Source organism: Ostrea edulis, chromosome 4, assembly GCF_947568905.1.
Source record: "Ostrea edulis chromosome 4, xbOstEdul1.1, whole genome shotgun sequence".
NCBI lineage: Eukaryota > Metazoa > Mollusca > Bivalvia > Ostreida > Ostreidae > Ostrea > Ostrea edulis.
Window position 1 is genome coordinate 54,692,947 of NC_079167.1, and position 12,303 is coordinate 54,705,249.

Sequence of the window (12,303 nt, forward strand, 5' to 3'; positions counted from 1 at the left end):
ATGAATTTATTACACATGCTGTATCTAGTCAGAAACAAAAGATTGCCGAATTCTCACCTGCCCTCTCCTACGAATCTTGGCTTTTCGGAATTTCATACGGTGCTTAACTCTTGGGTTTCTCAGTTCCTTTTTCTTGTGAGGTGTCAAGCCCTTGTTCTTCTCAATCTGTTCAACGGAAAATCATTCCTTCATTGTCAAACATTCATCAAAAGTAAAAGGATACTACGAATTTCCATTTTTTTGTTTTGACACCATCTTTATCTCTCGTATTATTGCTTGATATTGCTGCATCAGCTGTTTTGATTTGATTTGTGTGCATTGTGACTTCACTGGAAAGCTTCATGGGGATCGTCGCGTGCAAGACTTCATCTGCACTAGAGTCTGAATTAGGTGACAAGATTGAGAATTAATGCACTTTGTAATTCGCCTGTCCATGAAAGTGCCGAGCTAGAGTTTAAGAGATGCTGGACCATTAATGTATTTGTAGAATTTGTGACTTTTTCTCATGTGTGTGTGCCTGTCAGAACAGTCAAACACTGAACTTGAGACACAAATGTGAGCCGTGAATCTAGTCAACAAATGGACATCCAGCTGAGTATTTGTTTTGTAAAATTCCGTGCACTTTTGTGTATATGTTTATGATATGGGTTTGATTAGATTTGTAAAAGTTTTGGATTGTTTTCACTGGTGTTATTCTGTGTTGATTAAATATTGCCTTATGAAGTCAGCAAGCTATAAATAGATGTGTATTCAGCACACATTTCAGTCTGTTTTACATACCTGGTATGTAATAGCTCTCTTTCCTCCCTCTCCATCTTCCTCTTCCTGTTCTTCCATTAAAGCATTTTCCTCCTTATCTTCTTCATCTTCCCTACAAGGTATTTTATTATATCATCCCTTCTAATTGATAACAGAAAATTTCTAACAAGGACAGTTTTTGATACTAAAATATCCTTCATGTTCTCGCGCCTTGTATCCGAGGTAAGTAATTGTGGTCATTAAGCATTTATTCATAATATTTTGTATAAGATAAGATGTTCATAAAAACTAAAGGTTCTATAATGCATATAATATCAGTCACTGTAAACAGGATTTTCTTACAGCATCATGAGTGATGGACAGAATTTACCCATGCAAGACAGCCATGTGATATATTTCTGTCTCACACTACCATAATAATTATGATAGATTATGACATCAAAGAATTCTATACTTAATGAGGCAGAGCATTGTAAAGTATTGATTTGTCTTCTTCAAATTTTTATGTAAAGGAGGTATACTAACACTAAAGATAGGATGTACCCTATGTTTAATGATAATTTAAAAGTTGGAAGTTTCAAACCTACCTTATTTTGCAAAAAAAATTACAATTTTGTGCACAATTACAAAACAAATAAAATAAAAAAAAACTCTAGGACTTGAGCTCACAATCTTAAGATACACAGCCTTACCTGCCTAATCCACTGAGTTAATCAGATAACAAGAAAAGTCAAAAGGATAAGGAATATATGACCTGTATTTAAGGATTTGTGACAATGTGTTCTTCCTCTAAAACAAAGTTTTCAAGGAAAATCTTGCCACTTTCAGTCTATATATATTGTGTGAATCATTTTTTGGCATGCTCTTTCTGAATGTGTGAAATAGTTTTTTTTTTATTTATATTCAAATAAAGATTTTAAATAATGAATTGTCTCAAAACTTTAAATTGTTGAGATATTGTGAGAAAAATAATCCTCCATTATTTACTCATATAGGATTAAGAAATTCCACTGAGGGGACAAGACCACAGTACAGGACTCTGCAAAGTCTCCTCCTAAACTATGAATTCTGTGCAAAAGCTCTTACTCTTCATTTTCATCCTCAGATATTCGGCCCTTCTTCATCATATCATAGTAAGCCAAAGCTGCTTTTTCATCTTCTGTCTCATATCGATGATTATCTTGTTTACTTCGCTGAAATTCAATTAAAATATATAGATATGGGAAAAACAAAGATGACGTTATGCAGAATCTCATTCTCTCTATTTGACAGTCTTAGTGTGATAAAAACCTTATTTGGAACCTCCTCTTCACTGTCTTCTGAGCTAGAAATTTCCCCAATCCTCTTCCTCTCTTCCACCTTCTTCCTCAATGTCTTCATGCTTTTCCTCCTGCAAAATTTAAATCCATATATAAAAGCTGTAACACACAATTCCCGTTAAAATGCACTTTTTATAAAATTGCTGCTATAAAGAATATGATTTCAGTGTTAACTATGACATCACTGCTGTGAAACTGATATAAGACCATGATAAGGCATCAAGATTTCAGTACCTGATAAATGTGGAAGATTGTTTTGATTCTTCTTCCAGCAAAATTTCTTCCCCATTTTTTATCTTTGTCACAATGTTTTGAATTTCATTCTGTAACTGAGCGTCTGCTGGCTCCAACTGCTTCATCAACTAAAAATCCCAAAACAATTTGCAATGAGGATGTTGCACTTACATGGAATCAGGAATAACATATAACAGCCAGTCAAAGTGTTTAGTACATGTTTATCCACTGCATTCCATTTGGTTTGCAAAATCGTACATCGTCACAATTTATAAAAAAATGTTTGCCTGGACTTGTCATGGAAGGAGTGGAGCCTCCTTCCTGTAAACCAATGTTTATTCATAACTACATTCATTTGCATTGCCTATAGAAATAATTGGTTCATTCACAAGAAAGGGGTCTGGTGTAATTTTCTTGCATATGAATAAAAGTTGTTTTACAGGCACTACATGAAATTTCAGCACTCATTTAGTATGCTTTTAATGTTTAAAATGCTTTCAGAAATACTTCCCTCACATAAGAAGAAAATATTTCTATACAGGAAGTAGAACCAAGACAATATCAATTACCAACTTTTTTTTTTTTTTTCTTTTTTTTTTTTACGTTAAACAGTAACAAAACCTTTTATAAACCGACAACCATATAATAAAATTTGTGTGTGTCTGTGTGTTGAGTTCAAGTATTTCTTACATTTCGGTACTGCACAAGTCTTTTAATGACAGGGTGATTTTGGACTGGGACATGCTTGGCCTTTAGCATCATGTAGAAACTGATGTTGGTACAATAACTGAAAAAGAGCACAAGGAATTTATTTGGATATCACTTTCCAATTCAATTCATTCAGGACTTCTATTATGCAACTGGGTCTTCAAATGTCAGATGCATCAACATACAGGTATTAAGCATTGCCATTGCTTTCTATCCAAGGTTGTAGATTCATATCTGTTTAAGAAAAAAACAACCAAAAACTCCAGCTTACTTGAGACTGAGTTGAAGTTTACACTGAATGTAGTCTGCTGTTTTTCCTGAGATTTTGCCGCTTTTTACAAGTCTCAATAGAGGAACAAACACATCTTTAGCCTCTGTCATCTATTCATAAAACACAGATAATTTTATCAATACATAATTCTCTAAGTGATGATTTACCCATGTACAATTTTATATAGAAAATGTATGATCAAGTGTACGGAAATATTTAGGTCATTTGCTTACCACTGTTTTAAAATCTTCAATCAAAGGTAACATTTCAGGAGACTCTTTCTTTAAAAGCTAAATGAAAAAAAAACACCATTGTTTCAAAATTCTATGCAAATATAAAATAAGTAATCTTTCACAATTTGATGTTGGAGTGAAGTTAATCAATCAAATATAAAATTTCAGAAGACTTTTTCTTTAAAAGAAAAAAACCAAAGCAAACTATTGTTTCAGAATTCTATCCAAATATAAAATAAGTAATCTGTCACAATGTGAAGTTGAAGTGAAGATTCACCTGTAGTTTTTCCTTCTTCGAAAGTTTTGACAAATCCTTTTTAATCTTGCCATCACTGGGTTCCTCCTCACTGACCTTCTCTTTTTTCTGTGTGGGGTAAGGTATCAACAGTCACACTATCAACATTAAACCAATCAAAAATAATGTCCATTGTTCAACATGGAAACCACAAATCCTTACCTTGAATATGTCTAAACCAAAATCCATGTCGTCTAGCTCAGCTGCCATTCTTTTCTGTAGATTCAGTGCCTCCCTCTCTTCAAGTACTGCTGCCCCCTCTTCCTCTTCTGAGCCACTGAGATCTTATGACATATACAAGGGATGATTGAAAAGTTTTGAGACTAACACCACAATAAAATGTGCAAGCTACAAGTACATTTATCAAAGGACAATGTGCAACAATAGCCATTTCTGGCTCTAAGATTTAAACAGGCTTCAGTTAATGTGAAATTCAGTAATTTCCATATTGAAATAAGACTGAAACAAAAAAATATGGTCCCAAACTCTGATTTTTATATAGGATTATGATGTCATAAAGCTGGGTATTTCTACAATCTCCATCAGAGTTGTTTAAAATGACAATATTTGAGGCAGTACGGGTTTCACACCTTGAAATCATATTACAAACCTATTTTCACACATTTGCAACATTAAGAAAGTACTCAAATTGATATTGATTTATACAGAGCTAGCTCCCACACTTTCTAAAGCCATAAAGCTTTAATGAAAATAAAATGATCTTTCGCCTGTCAAGAGAGAAAATGGTGGGAAATTCATATTCATGATGTCAGACACAATAAATTCAGGATACAATGCTAACATTATAATTAGTTTTATATACCTATATATGCATCTTTACCTATATATGCAAAAGTATGTTATCTAAGCAGTTTTAAATTACCACCAGAATTAGGGCCAAATAAACCACTGTCATGAAATATGAACAGTTGCAGGTATTACAATAAAGTTTAGGCCTATACAATTTATAATTACATGAACATCAATTGGTGCTATATTTGTTTTGACTGGATGATATCATGCTGTCTTATATCATAGCTTAACATTGAGTTTAGAACTTCAGATGAAATCAAATATTGACTGGAATGGACATTCTATTGCTTTTTTTATAATTTTAAATCATAATTTTTTATGCTATTAACTCTACACAACTGCTAATGAACTATACACCCTAATTGTTCAGAAATATTACGGATACAGAAGATCAATAATTCTTGTCAGAGGCAACTTATTTGAGGAATGCTAGATAGTATTGATGTAAAATGCTGTGGTGGATTATGCCAATCCAAGAATGCAATGGTTTTCTTTTAACTCAGAAAACACTTTTGGAGATTCAAATTTTGTTTGAGAATGAATAAGAAAAACAAATTGCATAAATCTCCCCACATTATGTTAACAAATTATAGCTTAATAGTGGACCATAATATGTAAAATATTTGCTTACCTATATCATCATCACTAATATCTGCTCCATAGTATTTAGACCTTTTTTTGCCCCATGCCTTCATATCTGGAAGACCTAAAAGCAGAATATCAATATTACATAATTACTTATACACTCTTAACCATTTCATATTCCAATCCTTTACATATATCTCACCCTTAATTTCTGCACAATTTCAGATTCCAATCTTTCTCATATATCTCTCCCTTTCACTCTGCAGTGCCTTTACATATATCTCATCCTTTCACCCTGCATTGCCTTTAGTTTACATATATCTCTCCCTTTCCCTCTACATTGCCTCTACATATATCTCACCCTTTTCCACATCTTCTTCTATATCACTCCCCATTTCATCTTTCTTCTTGTGTAGTTTTATGTTTCTCAGCTGTTTTTTGTAGTTTTGAATTTCTTCATCACTCAGCAAATCGTCATCACCCACTCCCAAACCAAGAACTTCTTCCTACATATTGTACACAACTTCTTTAATGTTCATTTTCTTGAGGTTTGTTCTTTAAGAATGTTGCACAAGCCTTTATATTCTTTCTGAGCTTTACACAGAAAACTGTGCATGTGCTAAAAGCTGATTGTTGTGGCTATTGACTTATTTTCATGGTATTCTGCAATACCGACTTATGCATGTACTTACATCACTGTCTGATGAATACTCCTCATCATTTTTCAGCCCTTTATCGAATAGTATCTGCAGTCGAAATGAAAGACACGTTTAAGCAGGTATTATGCACAAACTGATATTCAAACTTTAAATCTGACCCAATTCGTACAAGACCAAGCCATAGGCTCATCTCAATAATAAGTGCTGTTGATCAAAATATTTATTTGCATTCTATCAACTACCTATGCACCAGATGTAATGTCTAATTGTCTTTAGGTTAATGCAATACAAGCTATCATAACTGATGGTAAAAACATTGAAAAATAAGTAAAAATATTGAAAAATAAAAGAACAAATAGAAGTACTATATGTTGTTGGATATATATAAATAACCTCATTAAATGAAGAGTGGATCTGAAGCAATAAACTCATCAAATCAACAGAAAATGTCGATTCATGAATTATTGTCTTCCACATTCCCTTAAAAAAATCCTTGAAGTGGACACGAATCATATCATTCCTGCAACTGATGAAGATCTTCCATCATTTCAACCAATACCTTGTCTTTTTGAGCGTGGAACTGATCAACTGCATCATGGAAGTAATCATCCTGAGTCGGATCAGGCACGTCTTCCCCTGCATATTTTCTTTCATCATCAGAATCATATTCAATAACATTCACCTGCTTCCTCTTCTTAGGTCTAAAAGTTTTAGTAAAAACAAGTAAAGACAAAGCAATATTTCAAGAAATCTTTAAGCTTAGCGAATAATTGAAACAGGAAATTATATCGAACAGTAACCTTTTAGGCATGTTTTAGATTAATCTGTGATTCAATATGCCACTAAGTCTCAACTCATTTACAAACTACTCGTGTGTCCGTGTGGTTAATGTTACCTTCAACACGAAAGAGTTCCATTCACGCATACGTCCCGAACCCGATCATATAAACAACCTACAAACTGTACATCGTTGGACGAATTAAAGTGTAGTACCAACGTAAATTGAAATAAAAATGAAAGATCTTCCATTAGGACAACGTTGGCTATAACAATTCAATCTTTCGAAATCAAGGGGGGGGGGGGGGGGGGGGGGGGGGTAAATTATCTTCTGTAGTTGAAAAACCCATCTATTTGAGTTTTTTACTTTAAGTAGAGAAACTTTCAAAATTAGATTGTCTCTTTCGCGTTTTTTAACAACTGTTTAAAATTGGCCAAAACTTTGCGTTTTGTTTTCATGAGTCAATGACAGATTTTCTTCGACATACTAGTACCTAGTATAATAAAACAAGAATAAAACCGGCTTAATCTGTATTTCATTTTAAAGTTGTTCTCCCTATTCTAGTTTTTGATGAATAAAACAAATACAGATCAAAGGTGTGCTCTTTTTCATGTGTTCCATTTAAGCTCTAGACTCTCGGCTAGTTAACATTTGTCATAATTTTGCCCTCTCCTAAAAGAAAGTTATTTTGGAAATCATCATCATCGGCATTTTGATTAACGTGTAGGATTAGGTGCATCTTCCACAGCAGTGGGCTCCCTTCCAGGTAACTGGCTTGCTGCACGCATGGCAGACCTAACATTTGACTTCCAGGCATCTCTGTCCAATGAGTTAACATCACGGAGTCCCCACTCACACTGGTCTTTTTCTAATGTCCCATTTTTTCTACCTGTTCATATTGAAAACACCCCCACCCTCCAAATGTTTGGGAAACACTATGCCGAAAAGCATAATCAAGTTCAGTTGTGGCAAAAATAAACCTTGGTCAGTTAAATAGTTTGACCAAGACCTTTCAGTTAACCTCATATGAAGTAGACTCTTCTATAATCCAAAATATAAGACCATGACAAGGCAAACAACTTTTGATTCAAACACCCACCCACCCCAAAAAAAGAGTTTAGAACAAGAAGTAGATTTATAATTTATTTTTAAAATATTCATAATACTTTTCTGTCTAAGGAAAATGTACCTGATTTCATTCATGACAACATAGTAGAACATGTAGTAATTATTCACAGATGTGCAATAATCAAATAAAACTAGTCTCCTATATATAACAAATTCAGAGTACTTTTTTTTCTTCTTTATTTCACATTGAAGTTGATGTAATTCATCATCTGTTCATGTAACAGGAGTATAATGACAGAATACAAAGCAACCCAGAAAATCGGTCAAAATACCTACACATATATCAGTAATTATAGTGCTAGTACCTACACATGTAACATACTTTATAGTGAGCACTATGTCTCAGTTGTTTACATCTGAAATACACATTCTCTCATTATCCTGAATCCAGCATGCATCATATACTTCACACTATAAATAACACTAATGTTGAACAAACAAAAGTTGAAAATAAATCTCCATCAAGGCTCTTAACTCCTACATCTGCTTGATCAATGAGTACACATGTCTCCTGCTTTAAAACTCAATGTCTTTCAACAAACAAATAACCAAAGACTGAATTGTTGTTGAAGCAAAAATGATATAGAAGAGGTCTTCACTTTGTCCAACTGACTTTCGGAATATCAAAATGTTCTGTTAAGTTGTCAAGCTGTCTGTTGAAGCCCTATAAAAGAAAAGTTTCATTTAGTGAGACATTACAACAAGCAGGCATTCACCGGCATGTTCAGTTCCATATAAACCTGCATATTCATCATTGTACATATAAACTCTTATAATAGATTCTTACAAAGTTAATTGTAATAATAAGAGTTTATTATTCACTGAAGGTTTTAATTTCTATAGTTTGAGTTACCACAGTATAAGTATTATCTCACTTGAAATTTATGCATAACATACATCTTCTCACAAATGGAAAATAGGACTTCGGTCATGGATTTTATGACATTTGCTATTAAAATATGACAAGCATTTTAAGAGTATTGCTAAAGCAATATATGTCATCTTAACATCTCTCCTCCCCCAACTCTGCTGAAAATGCTTTTCACTGTAAAGGACCATAATTTTTGAAAAAGTGGACCAAAGAGGAAAGAAGATTTTTAAACAATTTTCCTATATAATCCATACGTGCTCTCCATCTAATTTCGTAAATGATGAAATAGAATGATACATCTATATAGGTCTACCCCTTTATACTATAAAATCAACAAGGCTTGCAACTTCCTGTCCGTTTGGATTTTGCCTGAAACCTCTTATTGACTTACTTTAAAAGTTTCTCAAGTTAGTTAAGCTGTTCATCAACATTAGGTACCCTAACTTATTGAAATAAAGTACTTGGAAGCAATAATCTAGCATATTCCGCCACATTTTTTTTAACATTTCTCCTCCGACACTCTTCTGATCTTGGCCATTGTGTTGACATATCATTTACCTATGATATAATCCTATACAGCGTATAAATTTTTTAACTTCTTTTGTGTGGTTCCACACTAGCCCTAGGTGTCATGGCATGAAAAACGCCAGGAGGATGCATGCATATTACATAGGTACTTCCAATTTAATTTTTAAAAAGACAGACCTGTGTAAAGGAAATCTTTAGTCTCTCTGGATTTACTTATATAGGTGACTAAAAATCTGCTTAGCCTTCCAAAAAATTTGCAGACTTTAATCAGAGACATAAGTGATAAGCAACTCCTATGTCGGCATGTTTACCGCTTAAAATATGTGAAGGTCACACCTATAAATCGTTAATTCCTATTTAATGGTTTGATATATTGATGCTGATTTAAGTTTATTTCATTCCTATCATAAATTGGAATCGAACGTATTAAGTTTTGAAATGATTTGATCAACAAATATACTATTAACGAAAAAGTAGGCAAATCGTAAACATTTCCTGAAATCTCGCAAAATTTTCTGAGCTTGGATCATACATGTATGTTGCTTTTTGAAACTTCACTTTCATTATACTTTGAAGTGAAACATCTGAAAATATTGTATCCTGAATGTTTTAGTGATAGGATTTGGAAGGTTTGAACTTGATATCTTTCATTCTTAAGTCGGTATACACAATTTAAATCAGGATGTGCATTTTTACTGAAAAACAGGGGACCGCGAGATAATACGAGACTTGAGGAAGTTGCTAATCTCTGTTATATAGGCTATGTCTCTGCTTTAATGGATCCATTTGTGGAATCTGTATGTGAGATAGCAGTAGTGCATTGTAATACTACTGTAGATCCAGAAAAAAATCTTAAAGGAGGTATACTTTACCAGAATTCTTTCCTTGTGGGTCTGGCTGGCTTTTTCAATGATCTCAGCTGCCTTCTACAATATATATATAAAAAAATATATTTTTTTATGCCTCATTAGTACATTTAGAGAAAAGTAATCAAAGAATTTTCTTCAACCTTGATGCATTTGTTCTGAGGGTTTTTTTTCAATTTGTGTACACTTAATGTATATCTATAAATGAATATAATTTTATATTGCAGAGTAAATCTACTTGGAAAGGAATTCATATGACACACTGTACTAGACACAGGTAGAACCTAAAGGTCCTATCCTATGAACTCAAGTTGCATACATTAAGTAACTTCTAAGCATTAAACCCACCCTCTTTTCCCTTGCTTTATCAGCAGCTATTTCTGCCTTGGTTCTAATGTCTCTCACTTCCTTCTGAGGTTTCTCTCCATCATCAGTATTTTTTGAATGTGATGATATTTGCTCAAAGACTTTCTTTGCATCTCTTTCTTTATCCTTTTTCTTCTTTCTATAAAAAATACCATCAAGTAGAAACATACATTCATATAAATTGTACATTAAATAACTGTCCCTCAAGGTTTAGTGTTACTTTTGCTCAAATTTTTGCTGGCTTGTCTCTACAGAGTGGACTGTTTTGTAACTGATTTGACATGTTCACTATAAATGCTGGCAATCATGACATTGAAGATGTGAATTTCAAACATTTCACTTTGCAAGGAATCAAAAGCTGTAAATAATGAGAACATAGAAAAGTGACACTAAATCTGGACTGGCAGTAATACTAGTGAGTGAATTCATCTAAGCTAACCTATGCCAATAATCAAAAAAGTTTTGTCTGTCATCTGTCCTAATATGTTCACATTCTTCTCTAAAAAGCCAAAGTCTAGCCTCAAGATCATAAACCAAGAATTAGGCTCAAGTCTGAATTTTGAATCTAACTAACTTGAAATAATTTTCATAAACAAATAAAATTTGTAGTATATGTTTGCATTCAATTTTTTTAAATAAACCTGGCAGCAGCTTTTTAAAACATCTGTCCGAGATAAATTTTAAGACAGCAGGTAAACAACATTTTCACTAAGCCTCGAGACCTGTTGTCACCAGGCATGACACAAATGTTTCTTGTATCCATCTGTTTTGTTTGAAAGAAAATCATTGTTCTTTACCATGAGTAATTTAATTTCGCTTGCAAAATTTCATACAATTTCATTTGACTTTAAAAACATTCTTTGTATAGTATAAACTAAGTTGTTGTTCTGTCACTTCTTGACATCCAAGAAATAATGTCACAATACATTTGGCTCTTTTGTTTCCATTTTGTTGTTACTACATTACTGATCCACATCATAATTACGATTTTCTTCAGAATTATTAATCAAATTACAATGTACATAAAATGCATTTTCCTAAATAAAATGATAAGAAATGAAAGTAGATTTTACTACGTATTACTATATAAAGTAAGTTGGGAGAGTTTACACTCTTCAGTAAACTGACCCATCTTCTCTATATTGTATGAAATGAGAAATTACTTTCATTCCTTAATTTGAGCAATACTGGAAATGACTATATTATACCTGTCACCAGAAAAATAAACCAAAATAGTTTTGAACCCAAAAATGAAATCCACCCATAGACAATTTTATAGAACTTTAAAAACTTCATTTTAGATTTTAGAGTTTTCAAATCCATTCTTATTCAACAGCTAAAAAAAAAAAATGCTGTTTACCTGAAGCAGTAAACATCTGAAAACAGATTAGTACTTTTATTTTTTGATATAAAGAAAAGCAAGATGTGATAAAATGTTTCAAGATATTGTGAAGGAAAATTAACCAGTTCTTAATCTGCTAAATTTAATTCATTCAATTTGAAGTATAAAAAGGAACATATATTCAAAATGTCTTTCATTAACTTCCTTAATTCACAAATTGATACAGAAGTTGGTCATTGTTTACATGATTATACAGTCGGACTGATTTAATGATCATAATCACTGATAGGCCTAATGGTTTTACATTTCTAGTAGGCCTAACTAGACCTATCATGTTTTCGTTTAATCTAAACTGAATAATCGGAGGACATTGTCCACTATTGAATCCTTTTTATCAATATTACACAAATTGTGAATATTTACTTCTTTATCTTGTGATCAGAAACACCCTTAAGTTTTAGTGATCCTCTCTGTACTGCATCATACTCCGACATATTGGGAAAATGTAAATAACGCAACCGGAAGTTATATCCAAACTACTCGATAAA

At 32.8% G+C, this 12,303-nt stretch overlaps 2 protein-coding genes across 2 annotated transcripts in view; both read right to left on the reverse strand.

Annotated features, from left to right (window-relative positions):
• The window catches only part of LOC125669287 (something about silencing protein 10-like), a 6,956-nt gene extending 164 nt beyond the window's left edge, over window positions 1-6,792 (reverse strand). The window contains exons 1-15 of the mRNA XM_048903749.2: window positions 6,677-6,792; window positions 6,436-6,577; window positions 5,910-5,963; window positions 5,579-5,723; window positions 5,264-5,338; window positions 3,982-4,103; window positions 3,802-3,888; window positions 3,525-3,581; window positions 3,292-3,401; window positions 3,003-3,099; window positions 2,313-2,440; window positions 2,050-2,149; window positions 1,846-1,952; window positions 781-871; window positions 58-165 (exon numbers count right to left, since the gene is read on the reverse strand). Of these exons, the coding sequence (XP_048759706.2) occupies window positions 58-165; window positions 781-871; window positions 1,846-1,952; window positions 2,050-2,149; window positions 2,313-2,440; window positions 3,003-3,099; window positions 3,292-3,401; window positions 3,525-3,581; window positions 3,802-3,888; window positions 3,982-4,103; window positions 5,264-5,338; window positions 5,579-5,723; window positions 5,910-5,963; window positions 6,436-6,577; window positions 6,677-6,687 (1,434 nt within the window). The 5' untranslated portion in view covers window positions 6,688-6,792. The remainder of the gene's footprint in view (window positions 1-57; window positions 166-780; window positions 872-1,845; window positions 1,953-2,049; window positions 2,150-2,312; window positions 2,441-3,002; window positions 3,100-3,291; window positions 3,402-3,524; window positions 3,582-3,801; window positions 3,889-3,981; window positions 4,104-5,263; window positions 5,339-5,578; window positions 5,724-5,909; window positions 5,964-6,435; window positions 6,578-6,676) is intronic.
• A 991-nt stretch (window positions 6,793-7,783) lies between these two features.
• On the reverse strand, window positions 7,784-12,302 carry LOC125669301 (protein FAM32A-like). Its single transcript, XM_048903770.2, has 4 exons — window positions 12,179-12,302; window positions 10,396-10,552; window positions 10,054-10,107; window positions 7,784-8,446 (listed from the first exon to the last, which is right to left on the reverse strand). The coding sequence occupies exons 1-4, from the start codon at window positions 12,247-12,249 to the stop codon at window positions 8,378-8,380; spliced, it is 351 nt and encodes a 116-aa protein (XP_048759727.2). The 5' UTR covers window positions 12,250-12,302; the 3' UTR covers window positions 7,784-8,377.
• Window position 12,303: the final 1 nt, after the last annotated feature.